The 24,302-nt window shown below is 44.9% G+C and overlaps 1 protein-coding gene across 21 annotated transcripts in view; it reads left to right on the top strand.

The window, feature by feature from the left end:
* Window positions 1-24,302, top strand: part of LOC106589402 (neurexin-1a) — a 95,568-nt gene that overhangs the window by 16,766 nt on the left and 54,500 nt on the right. For 12 of the 21 annotated variants that reach the window (XM_082970448.1, XM_082970436.1, XM_082970447.1 and 9 more), the window contains 13 exons: window positions 3,351-3,652; window positions 4,157-4,180; window positions 7,849-8,010; window positions 9,521-9,592; window positions 9,753-9,977; window positions 10,138-10,285; window positions 13,015-13,145; window positions 13,245-13,429; window positions 14,143-14,210; window positions 15,743-15,946; window positions 17,873-17,899; window positions 19,814-19,936; window positions 20,214-20,363. In XM_082970448.1, the coding sequence (XP_082826574.1) occupies window positions 3,351-3,652; window positions 4,157-4,180; window positions 7,849-8,010; window positions 9,521-9,592; window positions 9,753-9,977; window positions 10,138-10,285; window positions 13,015-13,145; window positions 13,245-13,429; window positions 14,143-14,210; window positions 15,743-15,946; window positions 17,873-17,899; window positions 19,814-19,936; window positions 20,214-20,363 (1,821 nt within the window). The remainder of the gene's footprint in view (window positions 1-3,350; window positions 3,653-4,156; window positions 4,181-7,848; window positions 8,011-9,520; window positions 9,593-9,752; window positions 9,978-10,137; window positions 10,286-13,014; window positions 13,146-13,244; window positions 13,430-14,142; window positions 14,211-15,742; window positions 15,947-17,872; window positions 17,900-19,813; window positions 19,937-20,213; window positions 20,364-24,302) is intronic. The other 9 variants (XM_082970441.1, XM_082970451.1, XM_082970452.1 and 6 more) reach the window with 3 other exon arrangements.

Here is a 24,302-nt window from a genome sequence, read left to right on the forward strand (position 1 = left end):
GTACAATGTAGAAAATAGTCAAAATAAAGAAAAATTCTTGAATGAGTAGGTGTTTTAAAACTTTTGACCGGTAATGTGTATATATTTTTTTCAAGAGGCGATTTGCCTGGCTACCCATCCACATCGCTCCGGCTAACTGATGTTTCGTCTCCACGATGAGTCTGGATTTGCCGCCCTCTCTAACGGTTTCTAGAATGTGAACACAGTCTCACCATTCTGATTGGTCCCAGAAACCGATGGGTTGGGCCTGCCTTCATGATGATGCCACCAACCTTGATACTCTGATTAGTTACATTTATTAGAGACCATCCAATCGCTGATGACTTTGTTTTACACAATGCCCCTCACTTTGAAGTCAAACAAACGACTTCTAGGATGGCCGTTTCAGACTGAATGTATGTAGCTGTCGATAGAGCAGTGGAAATAAATTCAGGGTGAATCGTCAGGCAACTAGGCCCTATGGTGTACGTGTTAAGGGGATAGGATATAAGTGTAAAGGGTTTAGGGTGTAACTTGGCTGTATGTACCAGACTGAAGGTTAATATCTGGAGTCTGCATGTATTAGCATACATTAGCATCACAGGCGGCTTGTGGCACATTAATTGGGGAGGACAGGCTCATTGTAATGGCTGGAATGGAATAAATGGAATGGTATCGAACACATGGTTTCCTTGTGTTTGATACCATTCCATTCAGTCATTGTTATGAGCCGTCCTCCCCTCACTAGCCTCCTGTGATTAGCATACATTCTAGAGCTGGACATCCATTTGTATGTGTGGGCGAGTGTCTCAACATATGCGTGTGCTAGTATGTACACATGGTGTATGTACGACGTGTAGACTTGTGTGTATATGCAGTATGTGTACCCATTCATGTCTGTGTGCAGGCTGGAAGGAGCTGATAGAATAAGTGCATGGTTAGCTGAAATGAGATGCAGCGTGTTATCTCCACGACTACAGGACCACTACTGTGGATTTAGATACACCAGCATATGTCTCTCTCTCTCTCTTGCTCTCTCAGGTAGTGTTGTCAGCCTGCTGTTTCTCTATCCGCCATTTTGATTCAGTACAGCTGTCCCTGATAATGTACTGTTCACTCAATCACCCTCTCTCACAAACACACGCACGCACGCACATACACACACACACACACACACACACACACACACACAGACACACACACACACACACACACACACACACACACACACACACACACACACACACACACACACACACACACACACACACACACACACACACACACACACACACACACACACACACACAGCTGTAGCCCTATTGCACAGGGTTACCATGGAAATGGCAAATGACTATGTGAGAGGCTGAGAAGGAGAGAAAAGAGCCACTACATCAGCTGCAGTGGGTGTGTGTGTGTGTGTGTGTGTGTGTATGTGTGTGTACGTGTGTGATAGAATAGTGAACTGGCCCACAGATCGATGTAGAGATGTTTTATGTCCTGCTGTCTGATCTAATGACATGACTGTAAATAAGAGCCAAAATGGCAGAATGGTTACCTGAAATCGAATGGCATGACTGTAAATTAGATCTAGAATGGTGGTGAAAGGGTCTGTGTTTTCTTCATTGTGAGAAATTGTCTCCTCTCACACTCAGCCCTGTCATTTGTGTGTGCGTCCGTGTGTTTCCTGCTCGCTCTCCCTCCACGGTAAAGACTCGCTGCAGGCTCTGAGTTGGTAATAGCTTTCCTGACTCAAATACACCAATATTTACACACGCACACACACACACCGCACACACACCACACACACACACACACACACACACACACACACACACACACACACACACACACACACACACACACACACACACACACACTGGGAGGGACACGGTCACACCCATGATGACATGCTGGCAAAGACATTTCTGTTCCCATTTATATCCTGGCACACATACTGGCATACAATTGATTCTATTATGCAAAATGATATTCTATATAAGAATGTTAAATGATATTCTATATAAGAATGTTCAATTATATTCTTATCGCTCCATTGTATTGTATTGTATTACATTGTAGATCGTTACATTCTATTGTAGTCAGTAGTGACGTGTAGAGGATGCTGCCAGTGCCAGAGGCTCAGGGGGTTGCCTTAGATACTGCTGGAAGGAGGACGGGAGAGGAGGGAGGTGTGAGAGATAACAGAGAGAGTGATAGAGGAAGCGGGGAAGGATGACTCGGAGAGGGGAATTGGTGTGAAAGAAAGATAGATAATGTTGCCTCACTCATCTCTTTCCGGTGTGTCTGTGTGTGGTTGTGTGTGCATGTGTGTGGGATGTGTGTCTACCTGCATGCGTGTGTATGTGTGTGATATACAATGAGATAGTCCAGTGTCCTTGAGGGTCATTAAAGGTGGACATGGTAAGTAGCTATATTGGCTTGAAGCTGTCTGAGCTGTGGTTGGCTGTTCTGGCTGTTTGCGCTACTGGGCTGGCATGGCTAGTTGCTGATAGGTGCTTAAGAACACATCACTTCAAACTACACAGCATTCCTCTGTTAACAAGATGACAGATTTAATTTTGTATTTATTACATTTTTTATTTAACCAAGAAAGTCTGTTAAGAACAAATTCTTATTTTCAATGACGGTCTACCCCGGCCAAACCCTCCCCTAACCCGGAAGACGTTGGGCCAATTGTGTACCGCCCTATGGGACTCCCGATCACGGCCGGTTGTGATACAGCCTGGGATTGAACAGTGCAGTGATGCCTCTAGCACTGTGATGCAGTGGCTTAGACCACTGCGCCACTCGGGAGGCCAAATGACTGTTTAATGCATAATGACTGTTGAATTCATAATGACTGTTGAATTCATAATGACTGTTGAATTCATCAGAAAGTGAAGTATCACGACAGATCCATATGGTTCAATGTCAACTCACTCATGAACGATGCAGTCAACTCATTCCAGACTACTGGATGAGCAACCAAAGAGTTAGATATTGAAATGCCTCCGGTTATTAGGTTTCCGTTTGTCACTAACATTGCTCTTCACACATTCAAAATGGGGCTCTTGATATCATATTATAAATATTATTACACATTAAAAACAAACATGGAATGTTTTCTGTTTCTCTTTCTCCCCACTTCTCTCCAAATCCTTCCTTCCTTCCTTCCTTCCTTCCTTCCTTCCTTCCTTCCTTCCTTCCTTCCTTCCTTCCTTCCTTCCTTCCTTCCTTCCTTCCTTCCTTCCTTCCTTCCTTCCTTCCTTCCTTCCTTCCTTCCTTCCTTCCTTCCTTCCTTCCTTCCTTCCTTCCTTCCTACCTTCCTTCCCTCCCTCCCTCCCTCCCTCGCAACCTCTCCCCTCCAGCCCGTGAGGACTACTTAGCAACATTTAAGGGGTCAGAGTATTTCTGCTATGACCTGTCTCCCAGCCCCATCCAGTCCTCCAGCGATGAGATCACCCTGAGCTTTAAGACCCTGCAGAGGAACGGCCTGATGCTCCACACAGGAAAGTCGGCTGACTACGTCAACCTGGCCTTAAAGAACGGAGCCGTGTCACTGGTCATCAACCTGGGGTCTGGGGCTTTCGAGGCCCTGGTGGAGCCGGTTAACGGGAAGTTTAACGATAACGCATGGCACGATGTCAAGGTCACGCGCAACCTGAGACAGGTAACCTGGCAACAGCAGGGGAGTGGGATGTGGGAAGGAAGGTGTAGAGGGGGTTATAGAGAAAGGGAGGAAGAGAAAGGGATAAAGAGGGTGAGAGGGAAAGACAGGCTGAGAGAAAAAGGGTGTGTGTGTGAGAGCAAGAGAGAGAAAGAGTGAAAGAGGGGGGGGGGGTGTGTGTGTGTGTGTGTGTGTGTGTGTGTGTGTGTGTGTGTGTGTGTGTGTGCACTTGCGTGTGTCTTTAGCGTCAAGGCTGGGGGTACTATGGTGCTGCTAACTGTAGTCTTCTGCTGTTTGCCTGTGTGTGTGTGTACCAACTACTAACTACTAACTGTACTTACTAACCTGCTAGTAATACTAACTAACCTCCATCCATGGAATGTGTCATACTACTAACCTGTTGCCTTCTCCACTCCTCTCTAACCTCCACTGGCCTTCTACCTTTTCTTTTCTGGAAGTTGTTCTGTTCACACTTTTTGCTTTCCTTTCTCCCCGTCTCCCACAAAGCACTCAGGCATTGGACACGCTATGGTAAACAAACTCCATTGTTCGGTAGATACCATTCTAATCGTTTCTTAGTTTGGGTTTGTCTATTTTCTTTTTCTGAGCCGTAGAACAACTAAAAGTATACTAGAACAGGATGACAGCGGTTGGTACTCTACGCTTATCACTCCCCTCCTAGCCACACAATTTTTTTCTACCTTTCCTTTTACCTTTTTCCAACATTCACCCCATCTCCCTGTGGTTGATATGTAGGCGTGTCCTGATTGGCTCATCCCTCACTTGCACGCGACTGGCCGCTCCCCATGCATGGTACAACTTCATGGTGCCTCTCTGATTGGTCCATTAGACACAGAGAAAGGCCTACCCCCCCCCCCCCCCTTTTTTTAAAATCCTAATCTCTCTCCATTCCTCCTCTGTATGCTGTCCATCCTGCTGCTGAGCCCAGGCTCTTCTGTTGTCATTTGTTTTCTCGTTCCTGTCTTCCTCTTGCTGTTGACTGCATGCAGAGAGAGGAGGCTGCATGTGTGTGGAATGACATGACTAACCCATCTAACGCTCTGTGTGTCCGTGTGTGAGTCCGTATGTGTGTCACATCATTCAGACCTGCTGATCTGACTAACTCCCCACTCCACACACTCACATACGCACCCACAATCTAACCCATCACCCCTACCCGCTCACACACTGTAACCCCCAACACCATCATCACTACTAACATCTTGTTTATCACTAAACTCAACACAACTAACCGCAATGACACCATTTACTAACACACTACAAACTACTATTCTACTAACCTGGAACTGACTACTAACTACTAGCTAACACACTAACAGCTGCACGCTAACTAACACACTAACTGACTGTGGCTGCTGAGCCTCTGTTGAGGCCTTACTAACACTTGCCTGATTTACCTGGTTAGCTACTGATGCTAATGCTATATAGTCAGGGTAATCCTTGTTAGCTACTGATACTAGTGCTATATAGTCAGGGTAATCCTTGTTAGTTACTGATGCTAGTGCTATATAGTCAAGGTAGTCCTGGTTAGCTACTGATGCTAATGCTACGTATAGCCACAGTAATCCTGGTTAGATACTAATGCTAATGCTAGCTATAGTCTGAGCTAGCTACAGTACACATGTTACTCTAAATTACCCAGTGGGTTAGCCGTTGTTGCTAATCAACAACAAGCTTGTTTGCGTTTTATAGAACCAATGTCCATCATTTGGTTGTACTCATGGCAGATCGATTACAATTGGTTGTTGCAAAAAGGTCAAGAGGTGTTGTGGATTCACTGACAAAGAAGACTGAGTGCTGCTTTTCTTTAGCATCAACGTTGCCATAGGAAGTTAAAACTCGACACATATCTTATTACTGCTTGAACTGGAGCCTGAAAATGATTGAAAATAGCATTTATTGGGTGACTAGATTCCCTAATGCACAATAGGGGACATTGATTTGGGGCAAATTCCGCCATCCCGTTGAGCTCAATCTACCCACTAGGGTTGGGTGGTATCCAGATTTTCATACCGTCATTCAGTTTCTGTATCATATCGGAGTATTTGCTATTACCGTAAGTGCACACACTATACACACTTTTTTTTTTTTTACAATTTAGTGCAACGGGGATCTTGATCCAGGAGGGGATTGAATGCCTCTAATCTGGGTACCAGTCTTTTTAGCTAACATTCCACTCCTTGCCACTCCATGTCATTGCCAAAGATACTGGCCTTTCGGCAATCTCAACGTTCAATATGTAGCTGGATTTGCTCATTGGTTGTTTGAAATAACATGAATATTTTCCATGACAACATGCCGAGCCTCAAAAATGTAAATAAAAATGATAATAAAATCAAAAACAAGCATTTAGCTGTTAGCTAGGCAAGTTGTTGTATTTTGAGGCTTAAAATCAAAGCAAATAGGTTTTGTGGTTGGAATTTCAGTAGCCTATATATTTAGTTTGAGGATTTAGACTTGAGCTAGCAACTTTTGACAGACTAGTTTCATCTGAACAAACAGAAAATGGTTGCTTAGCTACTGTATACCAACATGTTCCATGGAGAATAAAGTGACCAATATTTGGATAATCATTGTGATTGGAGGATAGCTGTGAGAGCTATCAATTAGTATTAGGATCAACTCCTCTATTCTCCTCGAGCTCATTAATGATAGAATGTTCATATTTGAAAATTGCAGAAAGGCCAGTCTCTTTGGCAATGGCAAGGAGTGGAATGCTAGAATTTCCTGCTGGAACCAAGAAGCTTGTTCTTGACATCTAGCCACTTAGCTAGCAAGTTAGCAAACCAAATGCAAAGCTGGATACCTGAGCTGAACATAATTTATTTGACACATCTTAGTTTTCTTAAAGGTATACTTATAGTTTTAAGCACCGGTGTAGCACACACTCCCGCAGCCACCGCAAGGCTGGGGTACCGCCAACGGTATGAAAATCGTACCGTCGATATTTCAAATTACCCGGGTATTTGGTATAAAGGGTTATTGCTTAAGCCTAACACCTACTCTCTTGCCTTGTGCTCGTGGTGATATTTAGGCAGAACAGCAGAGAAGTCATGCTTTTTGCATTCTTCAGAGTGGAAATACAGAATTGAGGCAATGAATCTACAAGAAACACTTCCCCCAATTCGTCAACCTACCATTGTCTGTGGATGAAATGGGGAGTTCCACATTTCCTCCATGCAATGCTCCACGCAAGAAGTATAAATTGTCTATTAGTCAGCTAATTTTAACTAGGGGTCAAGCAATGCTAAGCTAATACCATAGTTGGCAAAATAATGAACGTAGATAGCTAGCATGTACCTAAATATTGGAACTGACTGTTAAGATGCATATTGCCATGAGGAAATAAATGTATGGGTGAAGGTCACCCGCAGGGCAGAATTTATATGCATAGCATCTTGTCCATGATGCCCTGAGGGCAAAGGACTTCAAGCACAAATTAGTCAAATGCTTTTAGGGCAGTTTTATGTAATAATCGAGTTCAGGACTATACGATTTCCATGACTTGGAGCTTGACTCGGACTTGACCATTGTTGACTTGAACTTGGACTCGGACTCAAAGACTTGTGACTTTGTCAGGTAAGGTCCCTCCCTATCATTACATGTATATCCAGTGCAACATCTTAGCTACAACAGCAAATGTTAGGTAGCTACAGTATTAGCAAAATATTTAAAATGATAAACTTATCTTGAAAGTTTTTGGGACCGCAGCCTCTAGCACTAACAAGGGAATTGTAACTCAACTACAGCTTGAGTATAAAGGACACAGACTTGGACTCAGATTTGCATTTGTTCTACCTCCATGACAGATCTGCCCTGAGAACAGAATTGGTTCCATAATACTCTAACGAGCCCAAACCACCTCATGACACAGACAGGAAACATGTCCAAACACAGCTAAACCAATGACATCACAGAATAAACACAGTTAGACCAATCAAATCACACAAACCAAACACAGCTAGACCAATGAAATCACAGACCAGTCCCAAACAACTGACCAACCAATCCAATCCAACTGACCAACCAATCCACTGACCAACCAACCATAGCCAAGACCAGACCACCTCCCCAGACCCTACCAAGCCAGAAAGGGGCAGACTAATTCGGCTGGCTAGCGCGTAGCGCTGCATTTGGTGTGAGTATAGCGTGTCCTTTCCCTGTGCTTTGTTGCGTAGGTGACCATCTCTGTGGACGGCATTCTGACCACTACGGGCTACACCCAGGAAGACTACACCATGTTGGGCTCAGACGACTTCTTCTACGTGGGAGGAAGTCCCAGTACTGCCGACCTCCCTGGATCTCCTGTTAGCAACAACTTCATGGGCTGCCTCAAAGAGGTGGGGAGCACACACATACACACTAACACACTTGTACACATCATACACATGAATACACACATCTACATATGCAAATATCATTCATATACAGAGCTAGGCCTACAGGCTTATCTACACACTCATGGTCTCATACAGTATACAGTAGTAAGGGACAGAGAGATACACACACATTTGGCTGCGACACACAAACACACACACACATTTGGCAGAGGCACACACACCCATCCTCCCTCGTGCAGGTTGCAGCATCAGAGAGAATCAGTGATGAGTGTTGCTGAGGGAGCAGATGCAGCGCTAAGCGCTAACATGCTAATTAGCTCTGCCACCGAGACCCTCTATCCATCCGCTCTGCTCCAAAAAAGGGCCAACAGCACACACACACGTACACACATAAACACGGACATATGCACAAAAATGCATGTGCACACACAAATAAACAGACACATAAAAACTCACAAACAAACTGACAGATGATGTGCCAACAGAGTGATATCAGTGTTATTAGCGTGGGTGTATGTGGGGGGGGGGGTTCTTCTATAGTGGGGACCTAAAATCCCCACAGTTCACCACAACGATAGTAAAACAAGGAAAATGCTCCCTTGTGAGGACATTTCCCACATCCTCATGAGGAGAAAGGTTATTTAAGCTCAGGGGTTAGGTTTAGGGTTAGCGTTAGGGTTCTGGTTAGAATTAGGGTTAAGGTAAGGGTAAGCGGTTAGGGTTAGGAGTTAAGGTTAGGGTTAGGGTTAGGGAAAATAAGATTTGGAATGGAAATCTTAGGTCCCCACGAGGATAGAAGAACATAACGCGTGTGTGTGGTTGATTGGAACTGATGGTGTTGTAGGCAGGCTGCTGTCAGAGACACATTTACATATCTAATGTGATCATATGCTAATCCATGGGAAATAATTAAGATGTACGACTGAACACACTCGCATGACTGATCATCAGCCCTGTACAACATTTCATGCACACCAACACACAAACCCATGCACATACACACACATATATACACACAAACACATTCCTTCTCTCCCTCACACACACACGCGCGCACACATAAAAGGTTATTTCAGTGACGCGTTTTGCTGAGTTCTGCACAGTTCACAGACAAAGGTCTGATGTATGAAAGCAGAACGTTTGTGTGTGTGAGTGACATTGCAGCCATGAAAATGCTGCTCACACACTTGGAGACAAAGATGGAGAGAGAAAGCGGTTCTATATTGAACCCTAATGAACTGAAGCCTTGCACTGCACCTCATAAGTTCTTCCTCTCCTCGTCTCCTCTCCTCGTCTCCTCTCTTTTATCTAGACTGGTATGACAACGCAAGTTTGGAGGAAGCAACATGGCAGAGCTACCTGAGGTTTCGCTTCTTCTGTCCAACTAGCTCTGAACATTGTGACTGAAGGAGAAGAGACAAGGAGAGGGATATACCAGACTATTGATTGCTCTCTTCCCTTAACTTCTTACCCATGACCCTTGCCCTGACCCCTCAACCCTGACCTCTAGGTGGTGTATAAGAACAATGATGTACGGTTGGAGCTGTCTCGGCTGGCTAAGCAGGGAGATGCTAAGATGAAGGTAAGACACCATAGTTTCTTATTCACTGGTCTCAAATCACATCCTAACCCTTCAGTAGTCTATTGCTGCACAGCTCTATTCCTCACTGTTTCACTTGATTTTATTCCGTCTATTTGATGTAAAATGTGTTGCATTTTAAATGCACTTCCCCATCCATCAGGTGAGCGGTATGGTGGCGTTTAAGTGTGAGAGTGTGGCGACCCTCGATCCTGTGACCTTTGACACCCCAGAGTCGTTTGTGGCATTAAGCAAGTGGAGCGCCAAGAAGGCGGGATCAATCTCCTTTGACTTCAGAACGACAGAACCCAACGGACTGATGCTCTTCAGCCACGGGAAACCACGGCAGCAGCAGCGCAAAGACCCCCGCACACCCCCCACCCTAAAGGTAAGGACACACACACATTAACCACACACCGACCCTCGCACCTAACGCCCCGTAAAGGTAATGACACACACACATTCATATCATATTGATGTTTATACTATTGTTGGTGTTGATGTTTATATTGTACTGTTTTTTTCTATTGTTGCCGTTACTGTTGCAGGTGGATTTCTTTGCCATCGAGATGCTGGATGGTCACCTGTACTTGCTGCTGGACATGGGCTCAGGAACCACCAAGACCAAGGCCATCGACAGGAAGGTCAATGATGGGGAGTGGTACCATGTCGACTTCCAGAGGGACGGGCGCTCAGGTATCTGATTCATTTATTTTATGTAACCAGGTCTAGGTGCCATCTATAATGTTTTGTGTTATATTTATTTCATCCCTATATCTACCTATACTTACACTATATATAGAAAAGTATGTGGACACCCCTTCAAAATTTGTTGTTTCGGGCTATTTCAGCCACACCCGTGGAAACTTCTAGGAGCAACAGCGGCTCAACTGCGAAGTGGTAGGCCGCACAAGCTAACAGAATGGGACGGGCGAGTGCTGAAGCGCGCAGCGCTTAAGAAAATTCTGTCCTCGGTTGCAACACTCACTACCGAGTTCCAAACTGCCTCTGGAAGCAACATCAGTACAATTACTGTTCTTCGGGAGCTTTATGAAATGGGTTTCCATGGCCTAGCAGCCGCACACAAGCCTAAGATCACCATGCGCAATGCCAAGCGTTGGCTGGAGTGGTGTAAAGCTCGCCGCCATTGGACTCTGGAGCAGTGGAAAAGCGTTCTCTGGAGTGATGAATCACGCTTCACCATCTGGCAGTCCGACGGACGAATCTGTGTTTGGCGGATGCCAGGAGAACGCTACCTGCCACAATGCATAGTGCCAACTGTAAAGTTTGGTGGAGAAGGAATAATGGTCTGGGGCTGTTTTTCATGATTCGGGCTAGGACCCTTAGTTCCAGTGAAGGGAAATCTTAACGCTACAGCATACAATGACATTCTAGATGCATCTGTGCTTCCAACTTGTGGCAACAGTTTAGGGAAGGCCCTTTCCTGTTTCAGCATGACAATGCCCCCGTGCACAAAGTGAGGTCCATACAGCAATGGTTTGTCGAGATCGGTGTTGAATAACTTGACTGGCCTGCACAGAGCCCTGACCTCAACCTCATCGAACACCTTTGGGATGAATTGGAACGCCGACTGCGAGCCAGGTTTAATCGTCCGACATCAGTGCCCGACCTCACTAATGCTCTTGTGGCTGAATGGAAGCAGGTCCCCGCAGCAATGTTCCAACATCTAGTGGAAAGCCTTCCCAGAAGAGTGGAGGCTGTTATAGCAGCAAATGGGGGGACCAACTCCATTTTAATACCCATGATTTTGGAATGAGATGTTCATGTAGTGTACCTGTTTAGCACCTGATTTGTCCTCATTGATTATATTTTGCTGCCAAGTGATTGTGTGGGTGGGAATTAGTCTGCCTGGGAACATAGACCATTTTTACCCGTATTGTACTCTTTTTGTTTATGACAATGACAGAAGATGAGAAGGAAAATAAATGGACTGAACTTATTCTTGGATTTCTCTCTTTTATTCGATTGTGTGTTGGAATTATCCCCAGGTCACTACCCAGCAAGCACATTTCATGGGTGTTGTGTGAACATACGTTTTTGATGTCTGATTTGTTCTGGGAACGAATCCATACGTTTCCTGACCTGTAAATCCGTTTTTTAAACGTTCTGAGAACAGAAGTGAAAATTTTGCCTGTTCAGGGAACATTCGTTTTAAGGTTGCAGGGAGGTTCTGAGAATGTTTTACTCTGGTTCCTTGAAAGTTTTCCTGGGAGGTTTTATTAAATCCCTGAGAATGGAAATTATAGGCTAGTTGGAGGTTTTTGAATAACTTCCTTAAAGCTTTCACTGAATGTTTCAATAAGATTTTTAATAAAACTGCTAACTCCAAGCACAGATAGGACACATGGAAATTCATTTCCTTAGGCATTAATCATGCAAACACATGTATTTTTTATTTTGATACGGCATCAGTAAGATTCAAACCAATAATCTTCTGTTCTTTATAGATGGAATTAGTCCATTGCGCCACCAGGATGGAGCTAGCATGCCATGTTTTTTACGCATACAAAGCTTTTCATTTTATTCTATTCAAACAGACCCCATTTCTAAGGAAACAAGCACTCTTTAAGATCAGTTGTGGACAATTCTCTGACATTTTCTTGTGATTTTTATGGAATGTTTTCTTAACAATTTGAGAATGTGACATTTAATAGAACCACGAGGAAGCCTGTAGGAAACATTATGCTGACGGACTGAAATTCCCACAAAAGAAAATTGTTTCTTAACGTTCTCGGAACTATTTGAGAACATTCCCAATGTCAAACCAGTCCAACATTTTGAATTAAATGTATCCATGTTTGAACTTTTAGGAAACATTAAAGTGCCTAGTCACTTTAACCCTACCTATATGTACATCGCAACCTCATTTACCCCGTACCCCTGCACATCGACTGGGATGTAATGCAATACTCATTATTGTTATTCGTTATTCACTGTGTATTTAGTCCTTGTGTCACTATTTCTATTATTTTATTTCAATTATCGTTAACTCTGCATTGTTGAAAAAGGACCCATAAGTAAGAATTTCACTGTTTGTCTACATCTGTTCCCAGAAAGTTGTGGGAAGGTTGTATGCAAAATAATCATTGGACAACCACGCTCTCACCAAGCTCTAAGAAACATATGGTTCTCAGAACGTTATGTGCTAGCTGGGTAGTAAGTGGCATCATAACCTTTTTGGTATTTGCCATTACACAAGGCAAGTAAATTAAGATAACTTCTTTATTTACAATGACGGTCTGGCAAGTGGCGAGGGGCAGAGAGGAAAGGTCTCTTAACATTTACATTTGAGCCATTTACCAGACTCTCAACTTACAGTCAGTGCACCCTACTCATTGACCTCCCTTCACCCTAACCTGCGTGTGTGTGTGTGTGTGTGTGTGTGTGTGTGTGTGTGTGTGTAGGTACTATCTCAGTGAACTCACAGCGTACAGCGTACACGGCTCCAGGGGACAGTGAGATTCTAGACCTGGATGATACTCTGTACCTAGGAGGATTACCAGAGGATCGCCAAGGACTCATCTTCCCTACTGAGGTGTGTGTGTGTGTGTGTGTGTGTGTGTGTGTGTGTGTGTGTGTGTGGGTGTGTGTGTGTGTGTGTGTGTAATCTGTCTGTCTCTCCTCCTCTCTATAGGTGTGGACAGCGTTATTGAACTACGGCTATGTGGGCTGCGTGAGAGACCTGTTTGTGGACGGTCAGAGTAAGGACATCCGTCGTCTGGCTGAAGTTCAGAGGGCTGTAGGGGTTAAACCCTCTTGCTCCAGAGAGCCTCCTAAACAGTGTCTGTCCAACCCCTGCCAACACAGCGCCACCTGCAGGTACTACTGTACTACTGCACCGCCACTTACTCAAGTCTACTGTCTACTGTAAAGGACTACCTGCACTTTTAACTAAGTTTTAGGCAGAAAGAAGACATTATCTAGACATATTTACAAAATGTATGAAAAAAAATGATAACAAAAATGTTTTATAGTCACATACACCGGAGAGGTGCAGTGAAATGTGTTGTTTTACATGGTAGTATGCGCCGCTGGAGCAAATGAAGGTAATTAGGGTTATGTACCCTGCTCGACAGATTTTTCGCCTTGTTGGCTCAAGTATTCGAACCAGCGACCTTTCGCTTACTAGCCCAACCGCTACCTGCTGCCCCGTTGTCAATAAAGCACCTTGAATTTATATATTTAATTTAGCACACGGTTTTATCCATATCGACTTACAGTCATGTGTGCATATATTTTACGTATGGGTGGTCCTGGAAATCAAAACAACCCTGGCGGTGAACGCGCCATGCTCGACCAACTCGACCAACAGGACCCTTCGCTAAGCCCCCGCCCCAGAATTTTGGCCAACCAATCGCAGCGCTCCATTGGATAACGACTGTCGCTAACCAAGCTCGAGTACGGCGCCTAGGACAAGCTTTAGTGAAGGGGGAATTGAGGAATTCCAGTGTATGTAGTCTGTAGTCTGATCTACTCTGGCATGCCCCTTGACTTGACACTTGACCTTTAACCCTAACCTCTGACCTCTGCAGGGAGGGCTGGAACAGATACGTGTGTGACTGCTCTGGGACCGGATACCTGGGACGGGCCTGTGAGAGAGGTGAGCGGGTGGGGAGAGACAGAGGGATGGAGAGAGGGGGAAGGAGGTGGTGTTATTTAGTCTCTGGTTTATTAAAGCATTGTCTACTGTATAGTTACTTCCCCTGAACAGCCATACTGAACCAATAAAACATATAAAAAGAGACAGACCGAGAGAGATGGAAGAAGGTAGATTGAGTGAGTGATGGATGAAGTGAATCCCTTAGAGACTTATGGGAAAGATGAAGTGAGAGACAGATGGAGAAAAGAAAGATGAGTCAGAGAGGGAGGAGAGCGAGCATGTTGTCATGGTGAAGCAGCTGATTCTGTTACCATGGTAATTCATTTTCTTGCCAATGTCTAACAAACACACACATCTCAGATCTGTCCATAATAGGGAGATTAAATTGAGAGAGAGAGAGAGAGAGAGAGAGAGAGAGAGAGAGAGAGAGAGAGAGAGAGAGAGAGAGAGAGAGAGAGAGAGAGAGAGAGAGAGAGAGAGAGAGAGAGAGAGAGAGAGAGAGAGAGAGAGAGAGAAAAAAAAAGAGACTCAGTAACTGGTGGTTCAGTGGATTAAAGGATGGACAGATGGAGAAACAGATGGAGAGAGTGATTTGCCATGTTTACTCCTACCTGCGGTTCTACCTCTTTCTTTCTCTCTATCCCTCTCGCTCTCTCTCCATCTCCCTCACTCTCTCTCATCTCTCTCTCTCTCTTTGTTCCCAATATTCTCTCAGATCTGTTTGTTTCTTCAGTTTTATTCCAGAGCAGTCGTCACAAGGACATGTTCAGACATACTGCCTTCATTATCATCCCTCCTTCTCCATCTCCCTCTTTCTACCCCCCTCCTCAGTCTGGTGCTCTGCTGAAGTGACATTTTAGCGTTTCAGTTAGTCAGCTGTTTCGAAATTACTCAGGTGTGTGTGTATGTGCACTTGTATGTGTTAGTTAGTTATGTTATCGTGATGTAACAGGCTAACCTCCAGTTAATGACGATTCATTTGCATTTTAGCCAAAAGCTTTTCTCCCGCTCTTCCACTCTCTTCCTCTCTCGCCTTCTCCCTATCTCTCCTTTGCTCTATCCTTCCTCGCTTTACTGAACACTCCTCTGTTCCCTCTGAAATTCACTCCCTTATTCACATTCATACACACACAAACACACACTGAGCTCATTAGTATTCATGAGGCCTCTCTCTTCCTGTTCTCTTGTTTTCGCCTCCAACGGTCTTCCACCGAAACAGAGATAGGAGGAGAGAGAGAGAGGAGTGAGAGAGAGATGAACGAAGGATCAGAGAAAGGTAGAAACAGAGAAAAAGGATAGAACCATCTCTCTCTCAGCCGTCTCACGGGAAAATAAGCAGCTTTCAATTTTATTTATTTTCTGGCATTTAAATCAAACTGGAGACACTGGCTTGATTTGGTCTCATCTGGACTGGTCTGGACTGGTCTGGACTTGTCTTTTCTTGTCACTGGCAGATATTCATGTCTTCTTCTGCTTCCCTCCTTTCTTCCTTCCTTTCTTCCCTCCCTCCCTCCTCCCCCCCCCTTCTCTAGATGCGACCATCCTGTCCTATGATGGTAGTAAGTTTATGAAGGTCCAGTTGCCTGTAGCGATGCACACCGAGGCGGAGGACGTGTCGCTACGGTTTCGCTCCCAGCGGGCCTACGGTGTTCTCATGGCAACAACATCACGGAACTCAGCCGACACGCTCCGACTGGAGCTGGATGGGGGCCGTGTCCGTCTCACTGTCAACCTAGGTACAAACACACATATACTGTCAACCTAGGTACACACACACACATATACTGTCAACCTAGGTACACACACACTTATACTGTCAACCTAGGTACACAAACACACATATACTGTCAACCTAGGTACACACACATATACTGTCAACCTAGGTACACAAACACACATATACTGTCAACCTAGGTACACACACACACACATATACTGTCAACCTAGGTACAAACACACATACACTGTCAACCTAGGTACACACACACACATATACTGTCAACCTAGGTACACACACACTTATACTGTCAACCTAGGTACACACACACTTATACTGTCAACCTAGGTACACAAACACACATATACTGTCAACCTAGGTACACATACACATACACTGTCAACCTAGGTACAAACACACATATACTGTCAACCTAGGTACACACACACATACACTGTCAACCTAAGTACACACACACATACACTGTCAACCTAGGTACAAACACACATACACTGTCAACCTAGGTACACACACACATACACTGTCAACCTAAGTACACACACACATACACTGTCAACCTAGGTACAAACACACATACACTGTCAACCTAGGTACACACACACATATACTGTCAACCTAGGTACACACACACATACACTGTCAACCTAGGTACACACACACATATACTGTCAACCTAGGTACACACACACATAGACTGTCAACCTAGGTACACACACACATATACTGTCAACCTAGGTACACACACACATACACTGTCAACCTAGGTACAAACACACATACACTGTCAACCTAGGTACACACACACATATACTGTCAACCTAGGTACACACACACATACACTGTCAACCTAGGTACACACACACATATACTGTCAACCTAGGTACACACACACATAGACTGTCAACCTAGGTACACACACACATATACTGTCAACCTAGGTACACACACACATATACTGTCAACCTCCGTATACACATACACACACTTTTAATCAAAGCACACACACATACACACATATTGTTAGCCTAGATGCACACAGACACTGTCAACCTAAGTACACACACAATCTGAGAACAGGGTGCACATATACATTTACACCAAAATCTGATATTACACATACACAAACACTCACATCCACACTATTGTGCTGTACTGTCTGTCTGTCTGTCTGTCTGTCTGTCTGTCTGTCTGTCTGTCTGTCTGTCTGTCTGTCTGTCTGTCTGTCTGTCTGTCTGTCTGTCTGTCTGTCTGTCTGTCTGTCTGTCTGTCTGTCTGTCTGTCTGTTGTTGAACAGAGGGTTGGTCCTCACGGTCCGAGGCTGCATTCCCTGCTTACTCCCAGATGACCACTGCACCCCTAAGATCACACACACACACATGCAGGGGTGTGTGTTGGTCTCTGGCTGTAGCATCTGCGTCTCTGCTGTGGTTGACGACACCCGACACACTGAGGTATTATGGGAACCATGACCTCTGACCTCCCATGAGCCTCTGCTCCACCAGGGGCGGGATTTGGTACTCTGTTGCTAGGTGATGGAAATATGGGGCCACGTTGACCTCAGTGTCCTGATGTTATGGATGTCATGGTCACTGAGGCCATCACTCTGACCAGAGTAGCCAATGACACACCGGTTATACTGAAACCTCTCACTCTCCCTCAGCCAATTACAGAGCAAGCCAATTCAGAGATCAACTAATCTTATCTGCTGGATTCACTGTGCTGTTATGCCATTTGCTCAGAGCAGATTGCAGAACGCCATATCCTCTGCTCTGATTGGCCCGTAACCCCCTCCCAGCTTGCCCCCAGGAGGTGGGGAGAGTGTGTGTTCTCAGTAAGGTGTGTAGCGTGTGTTGGTGTGTTTGTCCCCAGCGCGTGGTATTCTGTGTTTGTGCAGCGTTAACCCTCTGCTCTGCTCTCCCTCCAGACTGTATCAGGATTAACTGTACCGCCAGTAAGTCACACCCCATCTCACACTACCTCTCAGTACGTGTGTGTTTGTGAGCGTGTGTGTGTTAGTGAGCGCGTGTGTTTGAATGCGCGTGTGTGCGTTCATGGATGTGGGACTGTATGCTTCTTCTAGAATCCAGGGTTACTAAGGCAGCCATTTTAGAGAAAAGGCAAGAGAGAAGAGCGAGAGAGGAAAGAGGGGGGTGGGGGGTGTTAGTGAAGGAGGCAAGGGGGGAACAGGAAAAAGAGTGAGGTACAGAGGGAAGACAGAGAAGAGCCAAGGGAAAAGAGAGAGTGAGAGACAGAGATGTACAGAGGAGTATGAAGGTGTGGAGTTCCATCACGGTGATTGACTGAAATCTTCTTAGGGCTTCTGGGTAATTATGTCTCCTTCACGCTGGAAACAAAAGACTCTATCCCTCCATCCCTTTACATCCCTCCATCCATCCCTTCCTCTCCTCCCTTTGTCTGAGGGCTTGGTTTGTCTGGATGTTGTTTTCGTGACTTGAGCTCTGTGTGTGCGTGTGTGTGTCCTTTCACCACGGAAGACGACTCTATGACGGTATCCTGGTACTCTCAAAGGGAGAAGGTGTTGCCATAGGAACAATACTAGCCGACTTTCTTATCTCCATCTGCAGTATGTAACATAATGCTTTTTATAAGCATATAAACCTTCAAATGGATTATGATTTTCTAATGATCCTGAGTTATCAGCCATTTTGAGTCTAAAATACTGCCATAGAAAGAACTTAATATTCTGAGTTGATTATAAAACATAACAAGAGTTCATACCACTCAATAACTCAATGATAATGTCACCATTCAGTCTATGGGCGTGCAAAAGGACAATCAATTATATGACATACATTTGATTTGCATAAGTTCCATAGACATTGGTTCCGCAATTAGCCTCTCTTCCATGACCATATTTCATGTCCTGTGAGTGTGTGTGAGTGAGTGTGTGTCCTGGCTGTTCTCGAGTTGACATGGATCACTGCCTCATACTCACATAAGCCCATTCACCCCATCTCACACACACACACACACACACACACACACACACACACACACACACACACACACACACACACACACACACACACACACACACACACACACACACACACACACACACACACACACACACACACACACTCAGGCAGTGATCCATGGTAACAGGATGAGATGCTCATGCCCAGAGCACAGCTGAGACTCCTCAGGGGAGCCCTCTGTCCTCTCCTGAAAACTAATCACACCTAACACACCTCACACACACACTCACACGATGCATGTACACACACAGAGAGACCTCACACATGCAGCAATATGCTATGTGTGTGTGTTTGTGTCTGTGTGTGTCATGGGGCTGACATTTCCCACAGCAGAATCTGTCAGGCTGTTTACCTCTCGCCTTATCATCACTCTTATATGTCAACCCCCCCAGCCCCACCCCCCCACACACACACAGACTGACACGCTGGTCTAGCCTGGCGAGTTTTCACTATTTCAGAGAGAGAAGAAAGACTGACAGGGGGAGACAGAAAATGAGGAGAGATGTACAGAGACAGAGAATGAGAGGGGGGATGAAAGGACTGACAGAGAGAGAGACACAGAGAGAGAGATGGACAGTAAGACAAAGAGGGAGAGAAGAGGGGAGGGAAAAAGAGAGTGATGGATGGAGAATATTCCTCCTGCTGTATGCCAGCTCTACATCAAGCCCTTCTAGCTACAGGGCTGAATATCTAGTGCCACCATGTGGCAGAAACGGTAGGACTCTATGGCAGGAGACATGGGTGTGTGTGCATGCCTACCTGTGTGCCTGTGTGTGTGTGGGTGTGTGAGGGTGTGTGAAAGTATGTCTAAGGTGTTTGTCTGTGTACAGGTATGTGTGTGTATTAACTAACTGGAATGTGTGTAGGTAAGGGTCCAGAGACCATCTTTGCGGGGGTGGGGCTGAATGATAATGAGTGGCACACGGTCAGAGTGGTGCGTCGTGGGAAAAGCCTCAAACTCACCGTCGACGACCTGCAACCTGTAGAAGGTAACCATAGCATCTCCCCAACACTGTCAACCCTGACTTTTCAGCCCTAACCTTAACCACTGTCCTCAAACCCATAACCTGCAGACCTGGCTCAAATACATACAAGCACTTGAAGTGTATTTAGCTTACCTGGTCCAATGTAACCAATGGAATATTCCCAAAAGTGCAAACTCCACTCACCCTAGACTCTGGTCAAGCTAAATCAAGCGCACCTCAAGTGTTTGAATGTATTTGACCCCGGTCTGCTAATCTCTCCCCTAACCTCTAACCCCTCCAGGTCAGATGGCAGGCGACCACACCCAGCTGGAGTTCCACAACGTGGAGACAGGCATTGTGACAGAGAAGCGCTTCATGCCCGCTGTGCCCTCCAACTTCATAGGGCACCTGCAGGGCCTCACCCTCAACGGGATGCCTTACATAGACCTCTGTAAGGACAGAGTACACACACCTACACACGCCTTACGCACACCTTACACCAGGGGTGTCAAACATACAGCCCGCAGGCCGGTGGTTTGAGTAAGAAATAGTAATAAATATATATGTGTACAAATACAAAACATTAAGGACACCTGGTCTTTCCATGACATAAACTGACCAGCTGAATCCAGGTGAAAGATGAAAGCTATGACTGCTTATTGATGTCACTTGTTAAATCCACTTCAATCCATGTAGATGAAGGGAAGGAGACAGGTTAAAGAAGGATTTTTAAACCTGAAGACAATTAAGACATGGATTGTGTATGTGTGCCGTTCAGCGGGTGAATGGGCAAGACAAAAACTGTAAGTACATTTGAACAGGGTATGGTAGTAGGTGCCAGGAGCACCAGTTTGGGTCAAGAACTGCAACGCTGTTTTTCACACTCAACAGTTTCCCTTAATGGCCATGTACTCTTACAGTGGCTTGCGAAAGTATTCACCCCCTTGGCATTTTTCCTATTTTGTTCCCTTACAACAAAAATGTATTTTTTGGGGCTTGTATCATTTGATTTACACAACATGCCTACCACTTTGAAGATGCAAAATATTTTTATTGTGAAACAAACAAGAAATAAGACAAAAAAACTGACAACTTGAGCGTGCATAACTATTCACCCCCTTCTCCCCCCCAAAGTCAATACTTTGTAGAGCCACCTTCTGCAGCAATTACAGCTGCAAGTCTCTTGGGGTATATCTCTAAGCTTGGCACATCTAGCCACTGGGATTTTTGCTCATTCTTCAAGGCAAAACTGCTCCAGCTCCTTCCAGTTGGATGGGTTCCGCTGGTGTACAGCAATCTTTAAGTCATACCACAGATTCTCAATTGGATTGAGGTCTGGGCTTTGACTAGGCCATTCCAAGACCTTTAAATGTTTCACCTTATACCACTGGAGTGTTGCTTTAGCAGTATGCTTGGGGTCATTGTCCTGCTGGAAAGTGAACCTCCATCCCAGTCTCAAATCTCTGGCAGACTGAAACAGGTTTTCCTCAAGAATTTCCCTGTATTTAGCGCCATCCATCATTCCTTCAATTCTGACCAGTTTCCCAGTCCCTGCCGATGAAAAACATCCTCACAGTATGATGCTGCCACCACCATGCTTCACTGTGTCCTCAGGGTGATGAGAGGGGTTGGGTTTGCGCCAGGCATTTTCCTTGATGGCCAAAAAGCGCAATTTTAGTGTCATCTGACCAGAGTACCTTCTTCCATATGTTTGGGGAGTCTCACACATGCCTTTTGGTGAACACCAGACATGTTTGCTTATTTCTTTATTTAACCAATGGCTTTTTTTCTGGCCAGTCTTCCATAAAGCCCAGCTCTGTGGAGTGTACAGCTTAAAGTGGTCCTATGGACAGATACTCCAATCTCCGCTATGGAGCTTTGCAGCTCCTTCAGGGTTATCTTTGGTCTCTTTGTTGCCTCTCTGATTAATGCCCTCCTTGCCTGGTCCATGAGTTTTGGTGGGCGGCCCTCTCTTGGCAGGTTTATTGTAGTGCCATATTCTTTCCATTTTTTAATAATGGATTTAACGGTACTCTGTGGGATGTTCAAAGTTCCGGATATTTTTTTATAGCCCAACCCTGATCTGTACTCCTCCACAACTTTGTCCCTGACCTGTTTAGGGAGCTCCTTGGTGTTCATGGTGCCACTTGCTTGGTGATGCCCCTTGCTTAGTGGTGTTGCAGTCTCTGGGGCCTTTCAGAACAGGTGTATATATACTGAGATCATGTGACAGATCATGTGACACTTAGATTGCACACAGGTGGACTGTTTAACTAATTATGTGACTTCTGAAGGTAATTGGTTGTACCAGATCTTATTTAGGGGCTTCATAGCAAAGGGGTTGAATACATATGCACACACCGCTTTTCCGTTTTAGATCTTAAAAAATGTAATGTAACAAGTTCTTATTTTCATTTCACTTTACCAATTTGGACTATTTTGTGTATGTCCATTACATGAAATCCAAATAAAAATCCATTTAAATTACAGGTTGTAATGCAACAAAATAGGAGAAATGCCAAGGGGGATGAATACTTTTGCAAGGCACTGTATAATCTCCACCGGCACAGCCAGAGGAGGACTGGCCACCCCTCAGAGCCTGGTTCATCGCTATGTTTCTTCCTAGGTTTCTGCCTTTCCAAGGAGTTTTTCCTAGCCACCGTGCTTCTACATCTGCATTGCTCTTTGGGGTTTTAGGCTGGGTTTCTGTATAAGCACTTTGTGACATCTGCTGATGTAAAAAGGGCTTTATAAATACATTTGATTGATTGATTGATTGATATCCCATGTGTATCAAGAATGGTCCAACCCCAAAGGACATCCAGCCAACTTGAGTCAACATGGGTCAGCATCCCTGTGGAATGCTTTCAACACCTTGTAGAGTTCATGCCCCGACAAATTGAGGCTGTTCTGAGGGGAAAAGGGGGGTGCAACTCAATATTAGGAAGGTGTTCTTAATGTTTTATACACTCAGTGGGAGAAAACAACTCAAAATACTTTACAATGACTAAAACCAAATCGAAACTGTGTAGGAGGGATAATGGACATTTTGTATATTCATACTGTTTATTGACTGCGTCCAGCTTGCTAATAATCACCAAAATGAAAGCTAGACAGTCAGGGAGCATCGAAAATTCCCAAAACGATGGATAGAGGACTATTTTCTGAAAATGTTCACAGCGAGGAAATATGGCCAATCTTTTGTGCGGCTCTCCGGACCTTGTTGAAGGCTGAATGCGGCCCCCAGGGCAAAATTTGTTTGACACCCCTGCCTTACACACACCTCACCCTCAACGGCATGCCTAGACCTCTGTAAGAACAGAGTATTCAACTACCAACACTATTTATACCCACACACCTTAACACCTTAAACATACACAACTGCACTTATGCTGAATGACACGCCGCACATAGACCGTTGTAAAACCAGAGTACAGACACCTTACATGCACCTCACGCTGGTAGGCATTCCCTATAGACCTCTGTAAGCATAGAGAACATACGCCTACACACACCTTACACACACATACAGTGCCAGCGGAAAGTATTCAGACCCCTTGACTTTTTCCACATTTTGTTATGTTACAGCCTTATTCTAAAATGGATTAAACTCATTGTTTTCCTCATCAATCCAAACAATACCCCACAACGACAAAGAAAAAACAGGTTTTTAGAAATGTTAACAAATGTATTAATATTAATAAACAGAAATCCTTTATTTCGATAAGTATTCAGACCCTTTGCTAGTAGACTCGAAATTAAGCTCAGGTGCATCCTGTTTCCATTGATCATCCTTGAGATGTTTCTACAACTTAAATGGAGTCTACCTGTGGTAAATTCAATTGATTCGACATGATCTGGAAAGGCACACACCTGTCTATATAAGGTCCCACAGTTGACAGTGCATGTCAGAGCAAAAACCAAGCCATGAGGTCAAAGGAATTGTCCGTAGAGATCCGAGACAGGATTGTGTCGAGGCACAGATCTGGGGAAGGCTACCAAAACATGTCTGCAGCATTGAAGGTCCCCAAGAACACAGTGGCCTCCATCATTCTTAAATAGAAGAAGTTTGGAACCACCAAGACCCTTCCTAGAGCTGGCCACCCGGCCAAACTGAGCAATTGGGCGAGATAGGACTTGTTTAGGGAGGTGACCAAGACCCTGACGGTCACTCTTACAGAGCTCCAGAGTTCCTCTGTGGAGATGGGAGAACCTTCCAGAAGGACAACCATCTCTGCAGCACTCCACCAATCAGGCCTTTATGGTAGAGTGTCCAGACGGAAGCCACTCCTCAGTAAAAGGCACATGACAGCCCACTTGGAGTTTGCCAAAAGGCACCTAAAGGACTTTCAGACCATGAGAAACAAGATTCTCTGGACTGATGAAACCA

Source organism: Salmo salar, chromosome 28, assembly GCF_965601325.2.
Source record: "Salmo salar chromosome 28, fSalSal1, whole genome shotgun sequence".
NCBI lineage: Eukaryota > Metazoa > Chordata > Actinopteri > Salmoniformes > Salmonidae > Salmo > Salmo salar.